The 24,670-nt window shown below is 39.9% G+C and overlaps 1 protein-coding gene across 2 annotated transcripts in view; it reads right to left on the minus strand.

Annotated features, from left to right (window-relative positions):
- Window positions 1–24,310, minus strand: part of ADAMTSL1 (ADAMTS like 1) — a gene marked incomplete at both ends in the record, with an annotated part of 469,161 nt that extends 444,851 nt beyond the window's left edge. For both annotated transcript variants that reach the window (XM_079706140.1, XM_079706139.1), the window contains one exon: window positions 24,248–24,310. In XM_079706140.1, the coding sequence (XP_079562266.1) occupies window positions 24,248–24,310 (63 nt within the window). The remainder of the gene's footprint in view (window positions 1–24,247) is intronic.
- Between the last annotated feature and the right edge of the window lie 360 nt (window positions 24,311–24,670).

Here is a 24,670-nt window from a genome sequence, read left to right on the forward strand (position 1 = left end):
TTGGAGATGGAATTAAGACAGCTTCATTACTTTTTAGGAAATGAAAGCCTGCCTCTGCTCAGTGTCAAATACTTCAGGAAGATTTTCATTTCAGAACGCGGGTACTTGATTTGTTTGTATTCCATCCAAGGCCCAGGCTGGATTACATCTCATCTCGGAAACTGCTGAGAAACCTCTAGGCATTTTGGAAGGGTCAACCAGAACACAATTTCACAGCCAGCTGAATTCAAATCAATAATTGTTGATATGAGCAGAGATTAGTATTCAGGAAATTTGTGACTGATCATGGAGTATTTTGAGCCAGTTTATCTCAAAGAAAGGCCTAGTAAAATATTCTATCACTGTCAGTTTCTACTACTTTAAAAGCATAAACTTCACAAATAGAAAGACTCTGCTTTGTTGTAACGCTGATAGAATATTAACATAAATACTACTATACATTTCTTTTTCTGAGAGAGATTTCAAACAAGCTTGGATGAAAACCTATATATATATATATATATGTATGTTTATGTGTATACATATACATATATGTATGTAGATTATGTATATACACATATGCATGTGTGAGTATATATATATGTGTGTGTGTGTATATATATATATATATATAAATCTTCCAGACACACTCTCTGAGAGAGTCTGGAAGATTTAAAGAGATTTTTCTACTAGAAAGAGCCTGTCAGTCTGGTTTTCTTTTTTCCACTGTAATAATTTTCTTTTTAATAACAACTGTAGCAGCCAAACTCCTAAACTTAGGGGCCGCTCAATTAGGAATAGAAGGCTGAAACTGGTAATTCCATTTCTTTCACAAAAGAAAATTGGACAATAGGAGAATTGTATGCTGTAGAAACTGCAGTCATTTAAAAAAAAAATCATCTATTCCCTTGTTTGCACTGACCGTCATTACTTCCATGGCCTTTGCACTGTATGGATATTTTGAAGCCATTCTTCTATTTCTCCTCAAGTGTGAAACTTAAGCCATTTACCTGGAGTTCTAAAACTGAAGCTCCTCTTCCTGGTTGCTGTTTTTTCTAAGAAAGAAAAAATCTCCAGTGGAAAATAATCTATAGGCCAAGCACCAAGGAAAACAGTGACGAGTCATCTCCTGGGGCGTCCACACCCCTCCACTCCCCAAAACAGGCTTATTTGAAAAACCCCCTCAAATGAAATTCCTTCTTCTGCTCTTTTTGTGAATTCCTGACTTCCTGGTGAGCCAGTTAGAAGTTTCAGTTTCCGTTTCCATCTCATCTAACCCGAGCTCTGTCCAAACTGCAACTCCCATCAGCCATACTTTCTGCAGCACAGGCAAATTTCGCTGCAATGCATTTACAAAACATCTGTAGAACTAATGAAACATCAGAGGCTCTGGAAAGCACATGTTGGGGTTTGGAATCAATGGAGAAAGAATTCCTGACAGAGAAAACGCTCACTTTGTGATTCCTTGAGAAAACTGGAAAGTTAATAATTAATATGGTTTACAGTTTGCTGAACAAAAACCCCAAACTGCAATTGATAATAGAGAAGCTGGAAGAAATGACTAGTTCACTTCACACCACAATCAAGCCTTTGGTTTTAGGAGAACTTTCCTAACTCTTCTTTGGTTGACCATGGTGCCATCTAAGCCAAGAAAAAAATTGCTGAAATGGTTCTGAATGAACTTCCGGAGGACTTTGGGTGTGTAATTTACGTTCCTTTCCAACGCTCATGATCGGGTCCTTTTTCTCTCAAGTGCCATTCAGATACTGCGGGATGAATGTTTGGAATCGAAATCTAAAACATTCTCTCTGACGCAATATTATATTTTCTTCTTTCCTACATTCTTTTTTCTACTTTCGCTCACATTAAATTCCCTTTACCCAGAAAAAGTATTAGAATGATAAGCGCTTACTATCTCAATATTTTAATTTGCAATCATTTGATGTTGCATTATCAATTTGCAAGGATACATGAAACCGAAAACAAGACTTTGTAGCTCTTTAGGGTGATCATTTTACATAACAATGATCTTCCCAGTTAGACTGTAAACTTGCTGAAGGCAGGAATTATGCTTTCTACTTGTGAACTACCTACTATTGGCATTGCAAAAGTTCCTATGCATGCCATTTAGAAGAAAATGTAAAAGATGTGGACAAATATTTAAGAGAGGGTGAAAGGCTTCGCAAGTATGTTTTGTTTTAAATCTTAGATTACTCATTTACTTGTCATCTGTTTCTTAAAAACATACATAGGATATGCAATAAGCACAGGAGTGGGGGTGGGAAGCGGGGAGGGAGGGGGAGAGAGAGCGAGAGGGAGAGAAATATCTACTTACTTAAAATTTCCAAGTGGTTTCAAGTTCTGGGACTTTATTCTTTTCTTCAGTTCAAATGCATACCACCACCCACCCTCCTCCACACTAGGAGATAAATTTTATCAAAACACTGAACCTATGACTCAGATCCATTTTTAAAAGCAACAGCTCTCTCAATTACCATATCTCTGTATCTTCAACAGACAACATTCTCTCTAGCTTTAACCTGTAACTGTAGCTATAGGTAGCAGCTTGAATAACTGGAACAGTTTCACGAGTTTTGCAGGTTGGCAGTAAATCATTTTGAGGGTCTACTTATGGTCCTGATGATCCTTTTCCATCATTAAAGTAAAGCAAACAAACCCAGCGTCCCAGCAATCCAGAAGCACCATAATTGCTTAATGTAGATTCACGCCAATCATCAGCAGATTTCCTTCACATCTGTACCTGACTCAACACTCAAGGAGAACACTCAACATGGGCCAGGAAGCCTTGTAAGCAAGGCATAGGTGGTAACCAGCAAGTTAACTTGCTGCCTTTTTTTTTTTTTTTTGCGGTACGCGGGCCTCTCACTGTTGTGGCCTCTCCCATTGCGGAGCACAGGCTCCGGACACGCAGGCTCAGCGGCCATGGCTCATGGGCCCAGCCGCTCCACGGCATGTGGGATCTTCCCGGACCGGGGCACGACCCCGCATCCCCTGCATCGGCAGGCAGACTCTCAACCACTGCGCCACCAGGGAAGCCCTAACTTGCTGCTTTGAAATGACTGTCTCCCATCCATGTGTACCAATTTCAACAGCTCCCTATTCGATTCTCAGCATCTCCCAGTAGGTATCAGCAGAGCTCACTACCACAGAGCCCTCTGCCTCTTGGCTTATGGAAGAACCTGTTGCTTTCTCATGGATCTTAAGTTCTAATCCCACATGCTTATGTTTCCTTTATAATCTACTGAGGAAGTGAGATAAACAACAACAACAAAATATCTGACTGCTCAACATTCTCTGCATTTAATCAGATACCAAGTCTCATCACTTCCACTTCTGAAATGTCTCTCTTCCACTCCCACCCTCTCCATCCCGACTTGCACTGCCTTAATTCTGGTTCCAGCATTTCATGCCTGTCGTTCTGCAATAGGCTTCCTATCTGATTTTTTGACCTCAGCCTCTCCACCCACCAGTCTGTCCTCCACACTGCTGCCAGTTACCTTTCTAGAATGCAGAGCTAAAGTTCACTCCCTAAGGGGGTTCTGTGGTTCCACTGCCTGCCTAGAGCTGGTGGTGTCAGTAATAGATTCCAGATGGGCTGTGAGGACTCAGAAACTGTATGCAACATTTTTGGTGTATGTGTGTTATTATCAAGCTTCTGGAAAGAGGATTCATGGCTTTCATCACATTCTCCAAAAAAGGTTAAGAACCACCGAGTATAAGATAAAGTCCAAATTATTAGAGTGGCATACAACACTCTTCCTAACTTGACCCTAAATCAACGTTCTAGACTCATTTCTGTTGCTCCTGGTCACTCACATCCTCGACACTCCAGTGACAGGGCACTGCTGCTCCGTCAGACAAGCTGCTTGGGCACCTCTGATATTCTGTTCATGAGCCTACTGTTGCCTAGATTGCCTTCCTCTCTGTGTTCCTTGCATCCTTTTCTTTCTTCAACTTGTGTACTTCTGCTCCTGCAGCTCCCACGCCATCTTCTAGTGCAATGTTCTCTAATCTCCAGGTAGAATCAATCACTGCCTCGCCTGTGTACTCTGAACATACTGCTAGGACTTGATACACATGGCTATTTTAGCATTTGTCAGCCACTGTACTGTAGTTACTTATTTATACATCTATCCCAAAGAATGGACCGTGTGTTTCTTAAGGGCCACGACAAAGATGAACATGCTTTTGTACCCCCAGTGCCTCGTAGAACACTGGACATGTAATCGGTCTCAGTGCATATTCATTGAATGAATAATTAACACAAGGCAGGCCAGGACAAGTTGCAGTTGAGTGTCTAATTCATAACTGATGTCAGCTTTCACTCTCATTTATACATATTCAGATTCTCTGAAGACAGAGGGGGGAAATATATATGCAGAAACTGCAGATAAGTAAGGGAATGGAAGAGGAAAAAAATTAATCTGATGCATGGAAGAAAAAGATGATCACATTTCTGCTGCACATGTCTTTTTATGCCAACTTGAAATTTACCCAAAATGTTAAAAGCTGATTAACCTGTCACATCTTGCCTTAATTTAGCCTAATTCAAATCCTAGATGCTTATCTGCCAAAGAATCCTCATCACTGAGTAAACAATAGTCAGTCCTTCCCCAACACCTGGGAAGTAGCACTTTGTGGAGATGAGTGTGCTGGGTTGAGGAGGGAACAAAGATGGGTGGGTGAGGGAGTCCTGACTTGATCTAAGGCATAGGCCTCTACCAATAGAAAAGTAAAAAAAGATGAATTAAATTGTATTTTCATTAAATTGTATTGTCATTAATTAAATTGTATTGTCATTAATTAAATTGTATTTTCATTAAATTGTGTCAAAGGGAATTCCCTTTGACACCCCTAATTTCTACAACAGGGCTTGATACAGAGATCAATGTTCAATGGATGTGTAGTGTTTAACTGACTTTTTTGTGAGCAATTTTAATTTTACAATGTATCACAGAACAGATACGGATAATACTGATGGCAAAACTTCTAAAGAGGGACACAGGTTGGGGGTCAGGACTTGGTCATTGTGGGATTTGGGGCCAGATACTTTCTGAAACACCCCTAGCCATAAATATGTCTACAATTCTAAATGAGCCTATCTCATTTAAGCATATTTACAAATAAATTTTCTAACTTGGCGATGAGACATGAACACTTGCTCAGTTTAACTCAGGATTGCTTTAAAAATTGTTTAAAAAATAAAAGTTCTAAAATATGAAAATGTTGACAGTACTAAATTGCTAAATGAAATTCAAGTAGAGATGATCCTACGGCTTCAGCTGTAAGAATCGTTTCATTAAAAGTAATTCTTGGGCTTCCCTGGTGGCACAGTGGTTGAGAATCTACCTGCCAATGAGGGAACATGGGTTCAGGCCCTGGTCTGGGAGGATCCCACATGCCGTGGAGCAACTAGGCCTGTAAGCCACAACTACTGAGCCTGCGCGTCTGGAGCCTGTGTTCCACAACAAGAGAGGCCGCGACAGTGAGAGACCCGCGCACCGCGATGAAGAGTGGCCCCCGCTTGCCACAACTAGAGAAAGCCCTTGCACAGAAACGAAGACCCAACACAGCCAAAAAATAAATAAATAATTAAAAAAAAATTCTTGAAACAAAGAATCTCTAATGGGGACTCCTTTACAATACAATTATCAGCATCCAGAACCTCTGTCAAATCATTGTGACTCCTGAATAATAAAGAAAAAAATGCTAAACTATACACTGTATTTTTGTTGATAAATGTGTATTATTTAATTATTTAAAAATCACTAAGTACTGGTAAGCAAAAATTTCCCAAATGATGAGATAAAAGTTAGCTTTATATGATGGTTTTCAGTTTCTATATTGACTTATTTCCTATCTAGGTGGTAAAGAATAATGCTTTTTCATTTTATGCTGTTTCTATTAATGGCTATATCAGTAATTTTCATGACATAATTTATTTTGTATCAAAATAGAAACTGCTATTGTGGTTCTCTATGAGTATAACTTCTAGTGGTTATTTAAAAAGATATTCTGGGCTTCCCTGGTGGCGCAGTGGTTGAGAGTCCACCTGCCGACACAGGGTACACGGGTTCGTGCCCCGGTCTGGGAACATCCCGCGTGCCGCGGAGCGGCTGGGCCCGTGGGCCGTGGCCGCTGGGCCTGCGTGTCCGGAGCCTGTGCTCCGCAGCAGGAGGGGCCGCAACAGTGAGAGGCCCGCGTACCAGAAAAAATAAATAAATAAATAAATAAAAATAAATAAAAATAAAAAAAAATAAAAAGATATTCTGATTTCTAGATATATTTTCAACATATTATTAAGTCCTTCATCAGTAACAGTTGAGAGTCAGTAACCTTCATACAGCTTTCGTTGTCTTAACTACAGCAATTAGGGCAGATGTTCCCTAGTGAAACGATGCTGTCTTTCATAAATAGCCTACAATTTTTCTTTAATATTGTAGGGAGTAGACTGTAGAATAAGTCCCTTATTTTAAATCACTGCAAGAAAGACTTTGGTTTTCTAAAAGGACTTGTCTTTCTCAGTCAATTATAGTTTGTCATTATTTGTAAACAATACTGATCTACTTAAATTGAGATGGAATATAATACTGGTGATTAAAGACATCTATACCAGTTGTCTCTTTCTATCTCCCAGACAAATTCATGAAAAGTATTTGCGTTTCTGAGTTGGCTAAATTCCCTGTACTGTTAGCATTTTGAAATCATAGTTGAAAAATATCAGTCAGTATTGTATACATGGGAAGTAACGCAGTCTTTCATTTGTAAATTAAATGACAATGTCTAGGAGCCATTAGTGAAACCTTTTATAAATGTTTATTAGCATATGAAACATAATATGGTTTTTGTGATTCTCGTGAGCACTTCTCTGACTCTCAATGCTTGATAAAGTAGAAGCAAATAGTTTCCCTGAGAATTCATAAAACTTAATTTTTGCTTTCAATGTTGCAAGCATTTTGAGTCTGTCATCGTTTTGTTTTCAGCAAGAGGAATTCTTTTTCCTTCAGCGTCATTCAATGTTATTTAATGGTAGGGATAAAATTTGTATGCATTGCATTAATCATGGTTAGCAATGTGAAAAGTTAATAGGCTGATGCTTCATGTAATGTTATAATCACTAAAATGCCTCAGGAATATATTAAAATGGATCTTGGCCACAGACAATATCAAGATTGCCGAGATGCACCACAGGCATCTTTTTTAAAGCCTGTTTTGTAATAAGCAGAGAAAGTGAAGGTGCTAAATCATGGTTTACTACCCCATTGGCCTCACAGCCTGTCTGTCTCTGGTGCTGGGCCTCAGAAATCAATTTCACACACGGCTGCTATCAGCATTCTTTGAGCTATTAAGACGAGAGCACTTTCTCCTCTTTTTATTAAAACAAGCTCACTTTTATCTCACGGCTCCAGCTTTGTGCTTTCCTGCCTTTACTTTCCACTTTGTTAGTGGTAAGCGTTAAATTGTCTTCTGCCTCCTTTCCTTTCACTTCTAAACTTCTTGAAAGGCTAATCCATGCCCACGGCACCGACTTCCTCAATACTCCCAATTTCTTTAACACTTCGTCATCTGCCTTCTGCCCTGCCACTTGAGCGATGTGGCTCCTCTGAAATTCATCAGAAGCCTGTAACTCACCACATCCGAGGACCTTCCCTCAGACCTTCCTGTGGGACGTGATCCCCTGGCTTTGCTGGCAGTGACTCCTGGCCGGTTCCTCCCATGCCTTTTCTTACTCATCCTGACTAGTAAATGCCGGAATCCTCAAGATTCTTTCCTTGGGCCCCTGCTCTTCTTTCTACCCTCCTGTTAATCTCACCCACTCTCCCTTGCCTGCACTCTTCTCTTTGTAGATGAGAGACAAAAACATCTCTACCCCTTGGGCTTCCCTGGTGGCACAGTGGTTGGGAGTCCGCCTGCCGATGCGGGGGACACGGCTTCGTGCCCCGGTCTGGGAGGATCCTACGTGCCGCGGAGCGGCTGGGCCTGTGAGCCGTGGCCGCTGGGCCTGCGCGTCCGGAGCCTGTGCTCCGCAACGGGAGAGGCCACAACAGTGAGAGGCCCGCGTACCGCAAAAAAAAAAAAAAAATCTCTACCCCAATCTCCAGGTTTCTGTTTTGACTCAACTGGACGCCTCCGTAGTACCTTAAACTCAACATGTCCAAAACCAAACTCAATATTTGGGTCCCCAATCCTTCCTTTAGCAGTCCTTCCTCTTAACCCAGTTACAGATATATAAACATTTCTATAAAACATTTCCCCTACCTTCAGCCTCTCCATTCTCCACCTCAACCCAGCCTATCCATCCATCCACACACATATACCCAAACAATTACCTGTACTAGATATTTTACTTTGGTGATGTACCTCCTTCCTGTTCCCTCTTTTCCATTCCAGCTGCCAGCACCCTAAATCAGATTCTTCTTACTGTCATCTATATAATACACAATTGGTACCTCAGTCTGCTTCTAGTCTGGCAGATCGGTTCCCCTGCAGCACGGCTCTCCGTGTGTCAGCACAGCCAAAGACAAGGTTGGAATGGTGGTCTGGGAGAGGGCCTTGAGTCCCAGCTAAGGGATTGCTCATTAAGTAGACTGACAGCTGAAGCCAATGAAGGCTTTTGAGCAGGGCATGGTATGATGGGAGTTTTACAGTTTTCAAAGTGCTTACACATATTTGTTTGATCCTTATAATATCCCTATAGCAGGCATAGAAGGTTTATGGGCATTTTAGAAAAAAAGAGACTATTAAGGCTGGCAGATAGAGAGTGCTATAAAAAGGATAAGAGAGAAATCCACCTTACAACCACTTCCCCAACAGGTAAGAGGACTTTAGAATCTCTTTATGTCTAACTAAGTAAGTGGGATAAGGAGAGATAAGAGTCAGTCAGTCATCTGGACAGGAATTAAACTTAGCTGTTTGAGGAAAGCTGGGGAACATAAGACCGGATACTTAATCTATAACAGTGGCCATCCAGAAAAAGAAAGTAAAGAAAATAAAAGATTATATGACTAGTATATGCAGAAGACTGGATACCCTCAGAGTATCTGTTTTTTTTTTTTATTTCTTCAAATCAGGCTCAGAAAGGTTCTAATTTCTATCTTGTACAAAATGTGCATGGTTCCTATTTCTGAATAAAAAATTTATGCATTCAAATGGCTGATAGATTAGACTTCAGATTACACTACACCCTGTAAACTGGAAGAGTTCCAGGTCTCTTTGTGCATGCTACCTAACATAATAGGAAAATCATCTTCCCATTATACATCATAATCCTCCCTTTCTCTTTTTCTTTGTCTCTCCCTCACATACACACACGTATTTACAATGTACAAAGTTTATTCACATCAACTGTATGAGTTATTGGAACTGGTATAGCATCTCTATTTTAGGGAAGAGGGTCTCCTAAGTTTTCTGGGGTTTTTTTTTTTGAGGTGGAGAGGGTTCTACAAAATATCTTCAAATAAGAGACAAATCCCCTAACAGGTGAGAAGTGTTTAGAATCTTTTAAATATGAAGTTGGATCAATGGCTATCAACTCTGACTGCATACTCAAATTACCTGGGAACTCAAGAAAAATTGCCCATGTCTGAGCCCTACCTCAGACCACCTGAATCTGAATCTCTTGTGGGAGGGAGCCTGGAGGCTGCCCAGACATTTTTAGTTCTCAGTTCCTACAGTGATTTGGATGCAGGAGAGGGTTGGAACCCTGAATTAGGCAAGCGTTTACAAGTGAACTCACAGTGTGACTTTTTTGAACCTACCTTTATCCTTATTCTGTTTTATACTCCCTGGTTTCAACAGACTCCAGACCTCCCCCTGCTCATTGAAAAGGAATCTTGGTTTTTATTCTCAGTCCTTTTCTCTGAGATAACACGGTAGACTCGAGTTACCAAACAAAGCCGTCAGCTGCCCTGAATCCAGGAAAAGATGAGATTGGTTTCTGGGAATGAGATAGAAAATTTCAGCCTTGTAGGAAGGGAGTAATGAAACCTTCTGATGTTTATTGGGCACTTGCTACATGTGTTAGGTATTGGGCTAAGTAGGTTGCATGGCTCATTTGATTAAATTTCACAATAATCCTTTGAGGTAGATGCTGTTGTTGGTCTCTGTTTTGCAGATAAGGAAACTGAGACACAGAAAATAATAGGAAGGTTACACTGGTGGAGCCAGGATTTGAGTCCAGGCAGTCGGGCTCAAGAATTCCTGCTCTCAACAACTACTCCAGTGAGTCTCAAACTCGTGTTTATCAGGATCACCTGGAGAGCTAAAAACAAGTACACAGAGGCCCAGGCACGTTGAAGTAAGCAAGAGCATCCTGGGCCTTCATAATTTTAATAGGTGCTCAGCTGATTCTGATATTGACCAAAGATCGGCAGCTACCACATTATACTATATTGCTTACAGGTGAAAAAACTGAGGCACATTTAGATTAAGAAGAAAAGAGATCTTCGGTAAGGGGGCTTTGACCTTTTTATGGGACAGAAATAAGTTGAGCTCAAGGTACAAACTCTCAGTGTCTCAGACTGGCAAGCAAAGACAGGAGCCATCTGCATCAGAGGATTGTGAACCGGAGGAGAGGGTCGGGGGTCCATAATCCTATTTCTGTAACTGAATCTCAAGCTTTGCTCCCATCATTTAGACACTGGAAAGACCCTGGTACACCATTCCACCGAATCCAAGATGACACAGATTGAAGTCACATTATTTTATGTACCATTAAGAATAAAAAAAAGAGCCACCCATTAAACAGTGACCAGCTGTCAATTATAAGACGCATCAAAGTTTCTAAAATCAGAAAAGTTATGTATCTTAGGATCCATGAAATACGGTACAAGCAGTGAACTCTAAAGAATTTGGTTCTGAAACCGTGGAAATCACTCAGCAAGTTGGGGAGGCTCCTGCTGACAGTCCAAGTAACATAGTTCCAACAACAGGGAAAATAGCCTGTACTGCATATTTTAATATAATTTGTTTGCTATAAGAATTGAGTACGTGTACACTAAAAGTAGAGGAATTCATGCCACCTTTTAGGTTTTAGTACTCAGTTTTCCTGTCTATACAAGGATGTGGTAAGGCTTATCTGAGATGACATATAGAAACAAGTAGCACAGTACCTAGCACATAGGAAGACACTAAAAATCACATTTTCCCCCTTTGCTAAGTCTGACGAGATTTCTGTGTTGTTTGCAGTCAAGTTGGGGGAAGAAGGAAGGAAAGGAAAAGTAGTAAATGTCCAAAATTAGAATGAAAGTCAGAAGGACCATACGTTTTAAAACATAAATACCTGTTTGATGCTGTTCCAAAGTAAGTCTACTTTATGAGGTGAGGCCAAGTTATAATCAATTCTGTACTAATGCTGAGTAAATTGGAGACTATTCCTAATTAGGAGAAGAAGAAATGATATACCCACAGGATTCCAATGGCTGATTAAAAATCTGATGCCTTAGCAACTGGATTCATAAAGAAAAAATATAAAGAATATAATTATGTGACATTTAACTCACACTTTCTTTAATAAAACTTGTGGGTTATTTTTTTTCAGCCACATTATGCTTTTAGTACAAAATGATGAATTGATGAATTTCAGATATGGCTTGAATTTTTTCTGAAGACCACAATTACTATTCCATCAGAGCAGCTAACTTAAATTTAGACACTGAACGCAGCATCTTTTACTGGAGTTTCAGTTGCTTTCAAAGGGAACTCCGCATGTGGAGCCCATTTTAGATAATGTGGAGCACTGCAAGAATTAGGGCAAAGATATTTGCTGGCTTCCCGTGGAAAGATTCATGACTGTGACATGAATAAGAGTTGAATAAAGCACTGTCTGGTGAGAAAACAGATAAATAACCACAAGTGGGAAAACTGCCGTCTCTGAGGACAATAATCACCCCAAAGTACAAAAATGACTCCCCACGATGGCCTCTGTGTTACATGAGGTCATACAGCTTTCCAAAAAGTGCAGGACTGCCCCTTTGAAATAGCCTCTATGTATTTGGAAAGGTTCACTGAGAGTGAATAAAGGGTTAAGTCACAGCAGTGTGGCAATCTCTTCAGAAAGGTTGAGCCTGAATTCTCTCTTTCCTGAGAGAATGACAGAAAGTTCTTCAGGTTTTAAAGATTGAGACATTTGTTACTCCAGAAGGCCTTTTATAATTTAGTAAAAAAAAAAAAAAAAAAAATCTCTGACTGTAGGGAAGGGATTGAACAGGGAAGACTTGAATAAAATGATTCACTCCTTCGTGCATTCCTTCTGCATACAATTGAGCACCTACTCAGTGCCACGGTACAGGCTGTCTGCTGAGCAGGGGGACCTAAAGAGCACACAGCTGATGCTATAAGAGCCTCTGAGCCCAAAGGACCACAGGGCTTTTTCCTGCAAGTGACTATGTAGCCATATAGGTGGATCTTTCCCCCTCTTTTCCATCACTGGGGCTGCTGCCGTCTTCATGGCTTCTCACTATCAGTGGTGTCATAATCAAATGGCCTTCCAGCCTCCATTCTCGGGGTCTCTCCACTCTGTGCGGCCAGCACAGCTGTCTTTCTAAAACACAAACTTGGGCCAAAGCTCCCAGGCATGGCATGCCAGGCCCTGCAGGAGCTGTTATGCTCTGGCCACTGGGATTCACTCACGGCTCCTTGGACTCAACTTTTTTCCTTCTTCTGTGCCTCTGCCCGTGCAGGTCCCTCTTCCTAATGCCCTCTTTCCCTCTCTTGTCTACCTGGTGAACCTCCATTGATCTCCTAAGGCTCACTTTAAATGTTCCATCTTTTAAGTCACGCTCACTGATCCACCTAGAGGCCGAGTGATTCTCTGCCTAGCACAGAGCCTGGGGCACTGCAGCAAATAAATGCCAAATTCCTTCTCTCATTTTCTTCCTTGTGCTGCTGTGGCATCTTATATCCTCCACTCAGCCTCAGTCTGTGTTACCTTTTTTTAAAAAATAAATTTACTTATTTTATTTATTTATTTTTGGCTGCATTTGGTCTTCCTTGCTGCGCACGGGCTTTTTCTTGTTGCGGCGAGCGGGGGCTACTCTTCGTTGCGGTGCGTGGGCTTCTCATTGTGGTGGCTTCTCTTGTTGCGGAGCATGGGCTCTAGGCACGCGGGCTTCAGTAGTTGTGGCTCGCGGGCTCTAGAGTGCAGGCTCAGTACTTGTGGTGCACGGGCTTAGTTGCTCTGTGGCATGTGGGATCTTCCCAGACCAGGGCTCGAACCCGTGTCCCCTGCATTGCAGGCAGATCCTTAACCACTGTGCCACCAGGGAAGCCTTGTGTTATCTTTTTAAAACTTTGTTTAGAATCTGTGAGCGTCCTCGGGGGCGGGGCTGTGTCTCGTTCATCTCTGTGTCCCAGGGAAATTGTCTGGCTTAGAGCAGGTCAGTCTAACAAGGTTTTTCACTGATATGAAGAATTAAGGGGAGCAATAAGGTCCCTGGTTAATTTTCCATAGAGCTAAATATGTTTAGTTTCTCTTCTGAAATTATATACTTGAAACTTTGGGCTTATTCAAATAACCTTTCATTTCTTGCACCGCTGGTGAAACAAAATGGCATTGTTGGGACAAGAGTGAACCCTGCCTGTGTTCAAAGCTGCACTCCACCACTACTAGCTGAGTAACCTAACGCAAGTTATATAATTTCTCTGTGTCTCAGTTTCCTCATCTGTAAAATGGGAAAAATAATTATAACTACTTCCTCGGGTTGTTAGGACAATTAGATAACTTAATATATGTAAAGTATATCTCACATTGAAGCAAGCACTGTATAGTATTAACTATTATTACTTCACTTATGAAACAGGTGATAGAACTTTATTTTATTAATGTCCTTACCTAATAAAATTAAAAACTTTGTTTTCCATACTTCCTGCCTACCTGCAAACACAATCTTATTTCTTTTTGAAATTCTAATGGTCTATGACATCCAAGGTCTGGGAATCACTTCTTTCAATTATCTAGAACTCTAAAATGGACATAAAGGACTGGGTTTGAGTCCCAGCACTGCCAAACTGAAGTTAGCGAAGTTAGCAAATTTAGCAAACTACCAGGGGTAAGAATGCCTGCCTTGGATTAAGGCAGGTTAGGACTGGTCATAGGGACATGGCAGAGGTGTTGGAAAATCAGAACCCCTCCTAGCAGAGAACTGAGAACATGCTGACTGGTTGCCAGGTGATGCTCAAAGATTTCTAAAGGTCCTTCAGACTAATGGTTTCCCCAGAACAAGCTAAACCTTTTGAGGAAAAACCTACTGTAATTAGTGCTCTATATGCTGTTGACTGGTCTTTTATTCACTTGAATGAGGGGCTGGTGTAAAGGTTTCCCTGCTTGAGCATATTTCTAAGATGGAAAAGACAGGTGTTTATGTATCAAATAAACAGAGACCAAATAATACACTTATTAAGCTTTGGTTTCAGTATGACTAAAAAAGAGGATTCCAGCAAAAAAGAAAAAAAAAAGGCACAGCTCAAAGAAGTGACCTTAAATATAAATCTTCAGAGTTTTAGAGTTTTTCTAACACATTCTTTCTGGAATCACTATAAATAATGAATTAATGTGTCTATTTCTTTAGGCAGAGACGCCCTTACACAAGCAATAGTTAAGTATACAGTTTAAAGAAAATTATATCATGATAGCAATATAAAACCAATGGAACGTACTAGCCAATTACTGCCTGTCCTCCCCACTGCCGATCTCAAATCCTTTCTGATGTTACATGTAGAAAGACCCATCTTTGGAACCATGTCTGTTTTGTTCAACACAGTATACCCTGTACCCTGCACAGGGCCTGATATACAGCAGGCTCTCAATGAATATACTATTTTGCACTGGGGGATGGGAAGGAAGCTAACACTTCTTGGAGACCTACTATGTGCAAGGTCCCCCATGAAGTCTTTTTCACATATACATCACCATTTAGTATTTTACATTCACACTGTTCATTTATATGGAAAGCAATAGAAATGAAGCTTATTGATATATTGTAGGTCTAGGGCAAGACATAAACTTTATAGACTTCAGTCCCCTCTTCTTGCCAGGTCACCCCAATGTTTATAAACCAACAATGATCCTCGACTTTTAACTCAAGATGATGTTCCATCAGCTTCATTGCTTCCTCGGTTTCCACTGCATGTGACATTTCAATATTTCAACCTTTCTCTACCAAGGCTGGCTCGGCTGACTCTTATACAAAGGTCCTCAGGGGCCATAGAGTATAACAGAAAGAGAATGAACTCCTTCTCAAAGGAGTATGGACTCAAAGGAAAGAGATCCAGATTCCAGGCTCTGGATCCTGCCTACTAGGTGTTCCTGGCAAATACATCTCCAATCTCTTTGCAAACATTTATATGTTAAATTCAATTATCTGTGAAATCAAAGGGCTGGAATAGGTGATAAATTCATTTATTCAAACAATAAACTTATATTGAACATTTTCTGTAAATCAAACTCTTTGTCTGGTGCTGGGGATATAAAGATATCTAAGACAAAATAAAACCAAAGTCCTGCCTTCAAAGAGATCCCAGTCAACTGAGGTCACATTTTATGCTACCTCAAAGATTCTTTTTAATTCGAAAACACAATAAATCTATGTCCTGGGAATCCAAATGTCAATTAAACTCACTCTGTAACAGTAATTTCAAAGCATGTTTGCTATCTTAGACCAGGTACAAGACCCAAAGTAAAAGTGTATGGCACCTGGTCTGGATGACAAGTGGTTATAATAACTGTAATAAAAAAACAGACTATTTCTAAAAAGCTTTCTTCTAAATCTCACTGCAGCACCTAAACAGTAGGAGTTCCTATTGTTTCCATTACCCTTTTTCATTTTGGGTTCTATTGATGAAGTACAATATTTGAACAATACTCTGGCAGACTTCAAATGGTGAAGTGGGCTGAGACATCAGACACCCTACCATACTTTACTAAGGGAACAAAGTGAGGTATATTTATTTTATTGGACAGTTTGAATTTATTATAGGTTGCTCATAATTTCCTGTCTCATTTCTTTAGTGCTCTTGGAATTTATGTCAGGATGTCTTAGGTTATCACTCTCCTTCCCTCCATTGTCCTAACATTTATGCCAACAGACTGAACTGACTTAGAGAAAGTCCCCGGACGAAAATTGAAGGGGAAAATACCCAAAACTTTAGTTGGAGAAGGGCAGAACCTTTGGAAAAAAATCTGAAAAAGCAATGAAGATGAAAATGGAAACTCTGTGAAAGTTAATGTAGTGTAGAATTGGCGAACATACCACTTATTCCTTTAAACAAATAGAAGAAAGAACCCGCTTATGAGGTGCACCCAAATAATTCACAGGTGGTGAAACCATTAGAGTCCTGCAATTTCTTGCTTCAGAAGTGGAATAAGTCTCCAGTATTATAAATGGCGTATGCTCACATGCGTGACTTCTCTGCTATTCCCTTTCTCTGAACTATCCCCCGCTTCCATGCACAAGGCCTTCTGGGTTTTTTTGTAATTAACTTATTTTAATAAGAACTTTAGATAAAAATCTAGTGAGGTAGGGAGATTCAACCTACTATACTAATTGAACTTACAGAATTATAATTCCAAATGGAATATGCTTATTTTCTGCCTGGATTTTGGTTATTATAAAATAAACACAATGGAGTAGAAACTACATAAGATTGAAGTCTGCCATCATGATGCCCCAATGATAGTGGGCAGATGAAAACTCCCTAGATACTGGTCACACACAGTTTATGATAATTCTCACAATGATAAATATTTGCTTTGAGAAAAGTTTTTTCCCAAAGAATTTATCTTAACTAAGACACTGTTATAGTGTCTTGTGCTGCACGAACTGATATTCTGAACTATAGAAATTGGAAAAAAATTTAGTGTTTGAAGTCAAATACTGACTGATAATATCCATGAAGATAATACACTGATAATCTGTGGGAAGCCATAATTTACATTTACACATGGATGAGAGGATTAAACCGCCAGTATCTAAGCAGGAGGGGAAGAGCAAAATGAGCCACCTTGTGGGGTAATTGAAAGTAATTATATACATCACAAAACTATTCCCTACAGAAGAGTTTTTTGAAAATTAAAAAAAAAAATTGACAACAGAATGTCCAACAACCATCCAAGCTCCTCATTGCAAGGACTGTGCCTTAAATGATCTTCCATGGAGCTTGGCTCTGTGTTGGGTATACAGCTGGTGATAGATAAGAGATTTTCACATGAATGAAAGTAATCACTTGTAATTTTATAGTACTTTGGAGTTGACAAAACACTTCAACATCTAATGCTGCGTTTTCCTCTCAAGGTATCCTGGAGAGTTAGGAGAGATGGACAATCGTGCATGGATGAAGAGACAATAGCTTCGGCGAGTTATGTGACTGGGCCACAATCATAGGGCTGGAATCAGTGTTAGAGCCCAGATGGCCACACTCTAAAACCAGGACACCTCCTAGAAAAATGTATCAAAGATGGTTGAGACTAGATATACACAAGAAGTGTGTCTTACTTTATAAGTTTTGTGTGTGTGTGTGTGTGTGTGTGTGTGTGTGTATGAGTCAGTTCCCCTCTCTGTCACTTGTTCACTCCTTTATTTTCTGACAGCTCTGGAGCTGCATTGGTGTTGTGCCTCAGTTTCTGCTTCTTGGTATCCTTTTCTGTTTTCTTTGCCTTCCCCTTGGGTCTGTGTGGTTCTGTGTCCTTGGCCAGGTTGTGTGGTCCTGTTCTGCTCCATGAGATTCCAACTGTTTACCACAGACCTGCCTTTTCCACCCCCCTTATTTCTTACTGCTCCACCCACTCCTGGATTTTGTTTGAAAAAAGGACTTGGACCCATTTTCCCATTTTTCCACATACCTGCAAGTACTTAGAGAATTCTAGGTATACAATAAGTTGCAAAACACAAAGACTAAACCACCATTAGGGTGACATGGCATGTCCTTATTTTAATTTTCTCGTATAATAAATGGAAAGTGGTATTGGTACTTACTTATAAGCATTCATTTCATCTAAATGTGAAGCAATGTTATTTAAAAAGGTTTTCAGTATGACAAAGAACACCTTCCCGCAACTATCAGTGTTTTAACACAACGAGGGTTTATTGCTTGCTCGTGGTTAAACGAATGTTCACAAATGTAATTCTGTGAGACTGGCTGGCATGGCAGTGTGGGGCTCTGCTCCATGTAGCCATTCAGGGATGAGGTCTTCCATTTGGTGGCTTGACTATTTTCTAGAGTCTTGAAGTTCTTTACTGGATTCTCTGCATCCAACAGGTGTATAAAGAGAGAGTTCTTGTTTACTTGGAGGATTATGTGGGAGATGTCAGGTCTAGAAGTGCCATATGTCACTTCTAATGACATTCCATTGACCAGAACTCAATCATACTGCACCAACGAATTACAGAGAAAACTGCGAAATAAAGTTTACCTTTGTGCCCAGTAGTCAAAAGAAATGAATTTTTGGTGAATCTACAACATTATCTCTGCTATAATGAGAAACTTTCCAATTTTATAAAACTGTGGCTAATATAAGTATCATTTTCTTCCTGAGGACAAATTTTGTAAAAGGAAAAAATACTTGAGAACTACATGGATTTAAAAAAAGATATGAAACATGCAAAATTCATTCTAATTAACAATGGCAAAAAGGATCGTCATTCAATTGTTTTTCATTGTGTGGAGAGAAAGAATAACAGAGTATGTATCTTCTCTTTTGAATGTATTAGGCTTATTGATTTGGTCTTACTAAAACCAGAATTGGTGAAATGCTTCACATGTGAAATGGATGTTCACATGTTCCCCTTGCTACTTGTGCTTTACCCTTTTCATATATTTTCTTACCAAGTCATTCATATTCATCCATTTATTCATTCATTCAACAACATTTACTGAGACCAGGCATTCTGATAAAGGTAGGAGAAACAAGTCACTCCCTCTGCTGTCACCCACAACCTTGTTGACTAGACAAAAACCTAAGTACAGTATGAGAAATAAATACAAGGAAGCACAAGAACTAGAAGAAATTACATTTAAAAATATTGTCAAGAATACAGTGAATTATGTACGCCTCTGACAATTACTAAATACTGACTACACACTGGTGGAATTTAGGGTGGGGTAGTCAAATAAAAATTACGTTTTTTCTTCAAATAAAGGTTACAATAGTTACTGAGATAAGATATATTTCTATGACTGGAAGAGAGACTATTCACAAGTATAGGAAACTATTCAAACTGATTTATAAATACTGAGCTTCTGGAAATACAACCAACAAAAAGCCAGAGGTCACTGTTGTCTGCAGACTACTACCATTGGGACATCTAGACACAGCCAGAAAACGTCTAACTGCTCTACATGCTGGGTACTCCCAGTTAGCAAAGTCCCTGGGAGAAGAAACCAGAACAGTTAAGCTTTATTCAACGTAGTTTTTAATCTTGAAGTTCAGGAATTGGGGAGATTTAGTCATTTATTTTTGAGATCATGGAAAGAAGGGGTTGATAGCAACAGCATACCCAGTTAGCAGGCAGGTTCCCCACACAGCTGTGCTGGCCTATTTCAATTAGGATCCTTTTGGACTTACATCACCTCTGCTATGCCAGTCCTAAGCTGCTCATGAGCGGTCCTGCCAATCAAGCCAAAATTCAACCACATGGTGTGGATTTTATTTCGCAGAGAGAAGATGACATGAACTTGTCTCATTCTGGTGAAAACACAAAGTTTGAAGCCAGCTCTCTAGATGAAGAAAATTAGTAAAAACAGCAAGACTCTCAAACTTGATTTAGACACATTTTCCTGTGATTGTCTCAACATGCTTCACCAGTAGGTTATTCATGATGAGTCAAGGAATGCTCTCACTCAGGAAGAGACTATGGTCCTCCTGCTACAAAGAGGTCACTTCTGGGTCACTCTACTCAGGAGACCACGAGAAACAGTAGAATATGCACAAGGAGGGAAGCATAGAATGAAACTTACATAATTAGACCTGGAACCTAAAATAGACAAATTAAAAGCAGAGCTGTCACTTGACCACAAAAACGAGATATATATATGAAGTCAGAAAACCCCGAACATGTGGAGAATTAGAGAATCATGTGAGTCTCTTTACATCCTTTGCTCTCTGAATTTAGTTCACAAATGGTTACGATGCCTGTATATACAACACATTCTATCGGGTACTGGGGGACATGCAGAAATTCACAGGACTCTGTATTTTTTCCTGAATGAGTTTAAGATTATATTTTGATTAAGCCATAATAAAGGGGAGAACCAAAATACAAAACCATGTTTCATGCAAACATAAATCCTGTGCAAAATGTACCAACAAACTGGGTTAAAAAAGGAGTAGCAAGGACGGGGGTTAACCACACTTCACTGATTAAAATTGCACATTGTTATAAAGATATAAGAATGAACTCTGTGCATTCCTAAGTTTGAATAATAGCCTACCATGTGGTCTGCTAGAGATTTGCTTTCCATTTTATTCATACATATTGGTAAAGGGGAACCAACATGTATTAACACTCCTATAAATGCACAAACACATGTATTTATTCATTCTTTCTTTCAAAAGTCTTTAATATATCCACAGAGTCTTTCAAGGAAAAACTTGCCTGGTGTAACAGGATTCTTTTGTAGTTCACTAGTGACTACTGTTGGACGTACTTCCCTCAACTTATATGAAGCCATAGAACTGGTTCACATGAAAATAATAACGGGGGCCAGAAAGTCATCCTGAAACAGACTGAAATGCCAAAAACAGGAGAAAATAAAAATGTAGCTGACCATGTCTAGACAAAAAAGTCACAAAAACATGAAGTAAATAAAGTTTAAAGAAATGCCTCACTACGTTCTCCAGATTTACATGAAATATCCTTAAGCTTGACTTAAAGACAATGTAGGCATAAGAGTAAGAAATAGACATAAACAGTTATAGAAAGGTGTTTGTGCATGCACATGGACGGAGACACACACACACTTATTGGAGCAGGCCACAGTCTGCTGTAAATAAGGGATTTAACATTCATTCCACAAGTTAATGGTGCTTCTCGCCATCCAAGATAGATCCACTTAGATAATAGTGGAGGAGAGTGCCAGAGCGACCAAAGGAATGGGCTATTGTGTCTGACTAGTTTCCATGTATAAATTAGTACAGAGAAGAAAAAGAAATTCAACAGAAAAACACATGTACTTTATTATAATTCTGAGTGCTACCCTTGCAACTGCCACAATAGCAGGCGAAACAGCTTAAAACCACTTAAAAGAAACAAAAAGCAAATGCAAATTTGATTAAATGCTTTTCTGACAAGAAGTGATTTGACTTCAAGTTTGGATGGACACATATGTCAATGGCCGGTCATGGTTTTTGCCACATTCCTTTTGAGCTAAACAATTGGGACAAAGGAGGGAGAAGGGAAAAGGGGAGCAGGGTGGGGAGATGGGGAAGGTTGGGTTATGTGGCTTACTTTGACCTGAATATCAGAATAAAATCTCTTGCTCAGCACTACTGTCCTACTGTGTCCAGAGTAAAAAAAAGAAGTCTATGATGTTTGAGCTTTGCATGAAAATGTGGGTGGTGACCAAAAATAGATATAAAAGACACAGGGACTTCATTGTCTCAGGAGTAATGCTCCAGTGGGAAAGGGTTTTGGTAAAACTGAGGGTGAACAGCATACAATATTTGTATACACTCAAGAACCAAGTCATGATACAGACGATTCTGCTATCAGTGATATGAAGGCTGTTTTGAAGTAGAAACTGGACTTTGCCACGAAACAAACAGGCTGTTTTCCTAGCAAGTAAAAGGGAATCTTTAAAAATTGCTTAAATTAATTCTAAGAGTAGACAGACTCTTATAATGCATAAAACAATTATAGGAAAAACAAGCCACCCAGTTCAATTTCCTGATCCAGACAAAAGGTTGAGCTGAAAATGTCACACTTCTGGTTCTAAGTCAATTACTGATCAGGCTAGAGGCTACTTTCTCTTGGGCCAATAATTTACTTTTGGCTCAAAAGCTAAATGGGACAGTGAATGACAAGTGTGACAAGTGCCCTTAATGTTGCACACATCTTTATTGGCCAAGATGAGGCAAAAAGCCTAAATACCTCCAACAAAGACTACAGACCAACCTGTGTCATTGCTTCCATCATGGCTAAACATTTTACAACCACAGTACAAAGCAAACAAGTTATTTTCTCTCCATTATTTCACCTTTGAGTTCAAATATAAGCTTATTTCCTTATCTGTAGAATGGGTTTAAAGATGCCTTATTTGCAACGTTATCGTGAGGATTCACTGTAATGCTTTTCAAACAACTGGCCTCGTGTTTGACACATTCAGACATGCAATACATGGCAGGTACTACTAACACTGTTATTACTCTGCACAGGGGTGTATCTTGGCACTCACCAGGCAGTTCTTTCTTTTCTAGCCTAACTCTCAGAATCCAAATTCATTTAAATACAGGTATAAAGCAAACCTGGGTCTTATTTTCTTTTATCCTCATAATACAATTATTGTCATTTAAACAAAATGCTTTATGCTTCAAATCTGAAATAAGCAAACACTCCTTTTTATCCATATAAGCGTCATTATATGTTCAAATACATATATGAATATTCAAGATATCAAAGAGAAATATAATGCAATTTACCAAGTGGGTAGCAAAACAATCTATTCCTGAATGGAAAAGTTTTTCCAAAGTATAATGAGATCATACTTCATTATGAAGATACCAGAAAAGTACTATGTACTGGTAATTTGCTTCATGATGTAATTAAATGCGAAAATAACCCCTGCTTTTAAAAAAATACAAAGAGGGAAAGACGAGGCAAACCAATGGCGTGTATATAAGTAACACGTCCCATATGGAAAAAATGAGACACCTTTCATAAATTGCTTGTCCCACTAGTCATAAAGCACACCTAAACATTCTGCTTTTTATATTCCTCAGAACAGCTAAAAACGTACAGTCCATTCATGCTGAAAGTTCAGTTTGCATTTAAATTTCTATGAGAACTTGAAAATATACTTCTATATTTACAGCTTTTGCAATGCAGCATTATGACTTCTTGGCTACAATGATGCAAATCAGAAGTGGAATTGTTACATATTTAATCACTCTCTGATGATGAGCCTTCTTGGAGTTTTAAAATTTGTGCTTAAATAGCTTGCTCCCCTTGTTCAAAATTATAGTGCAGATCAAATTTGTCAGAGTCTAATCAGGACAAACATCCCTTCATCTTCGACAAATCAATGCAATCTATACATGCGTTGCATTTTTCCCTTTTTCCCTTCTTGCCTGGTTACCTTCTGAGGAAGGGCTGGCTCTCCATAAACGCGACAGGGAGAGCTACAAGCACGTTTGTTTGGACTCAGTGTGTGCAAATTTTGGAATCAAACCTTCAGATGAGGTTTACGAAGCTGCCTGCCCAGAACACTCTGGTTTTAAAAAAATGTGCATTGCTATTAATATTTTGAGTGTAGATTTTTTTTGGACAGTAAAGGTTCATTTTCTGCCCATAAAACCAAGTATGAGTCACAACGGAACATTTACTTCGAGTCAAAAATGCAGTGTGTGCTGACGTTCCAGAGCAGAGCATCTTATCACTGTGACTGTGGAAAGAAGCTGCACAAAAAGTCAGCACTTTCTTCTTCTTCAAAAGCACATCTGAGATCAAAGACCATAATCCTCAATTCATAAATACTAGCATTAACTTGTATCCACAGATGACTTGCCGTAATTATGAGCTATAATCTGGGTTGGCCACAGAGAGGCTTTCATTCCCTCTTTTACCTGTTTCCCTAGCACATGTGCACCGAGGAAGGAGGACCCATAAAAGGTAGTGGGGGAAAGCCCCTCACAGCCCATCCTTCAAAAATATTCCAGGAACACTTCAGTGAGTGAGTTTGATTTCAGGACATCTGTTACCTAAATTCCAAGCATGCACACCACCATTTATACAGCCCTCAGCTCACAAACTCCATGCAGTATGTCCCAAAGTTCACGTCTCAGTACGTCTCAGTATTCCTAGTTACCTCTAACTAATCCCACAAAGTCTTGCAGACTTTATTTTGCTTGGGAAGTTGGGGTTAAAATTCTGCAAGAAGCCGTTTTTTTTTTTTTTAAATCATGTAAATTATTTTACCTGGCGTTTGAAGAGAAAGATATACACAGGCACACACGCTCACATACACACACGTACACACCACCACAACAGCACCCAGACTAAATGGCCATCACGATGTATTGAAATGAAAAGGCATTTACCAGGAGCAGGAAAGCCAGAAAGAGGAGCGGTGTGCCAGGAGTTGCCCGACGGCAGCATTCCATGCTTGGATCCTTGCCGGAATCCGAATCGGACACTGAATAAGCTGCTAAGTGCTCCTCTGCCTGCTGTCACATCCAGTACTGGTGCTAACACTCCAGTCCTGCCTATCCGCTTCCATCAGCCCCGCTCACATTTCCTGACTAAGGGGTGGGTGGGTGGGTGGATGGGTGGGGGGTAAGCTGAATGCAATCTCTCTCGGAGCCGGCAGCCAGCCAATCAGGCTCCTGCTAATCAGACATGCTGAATAACAAAGCCAGGGGGACAGAGAAAGTGTAACAGTGCGAGTGAGAAAGGGAGGAAAGGACGAAAAAGAAAGGAGAGCGGAGGAGCGCGCGCAGCAGAACCAGAAGAGAAATGCAAAC

This window comes from Hyperoodon ampullatus (assembly GCF_949752795.1).
Source record: "Hyperoodon ampullatus genome assembly, chromosome: 6".
NCBI classification, from domain to species: domain Eukaryota; kingdom Metazoa; phylum Chordata; class Mammalia; order Artiodactyla; family Ziphiidae; genus Hyperoodon; species Hyperoodon ampullatus.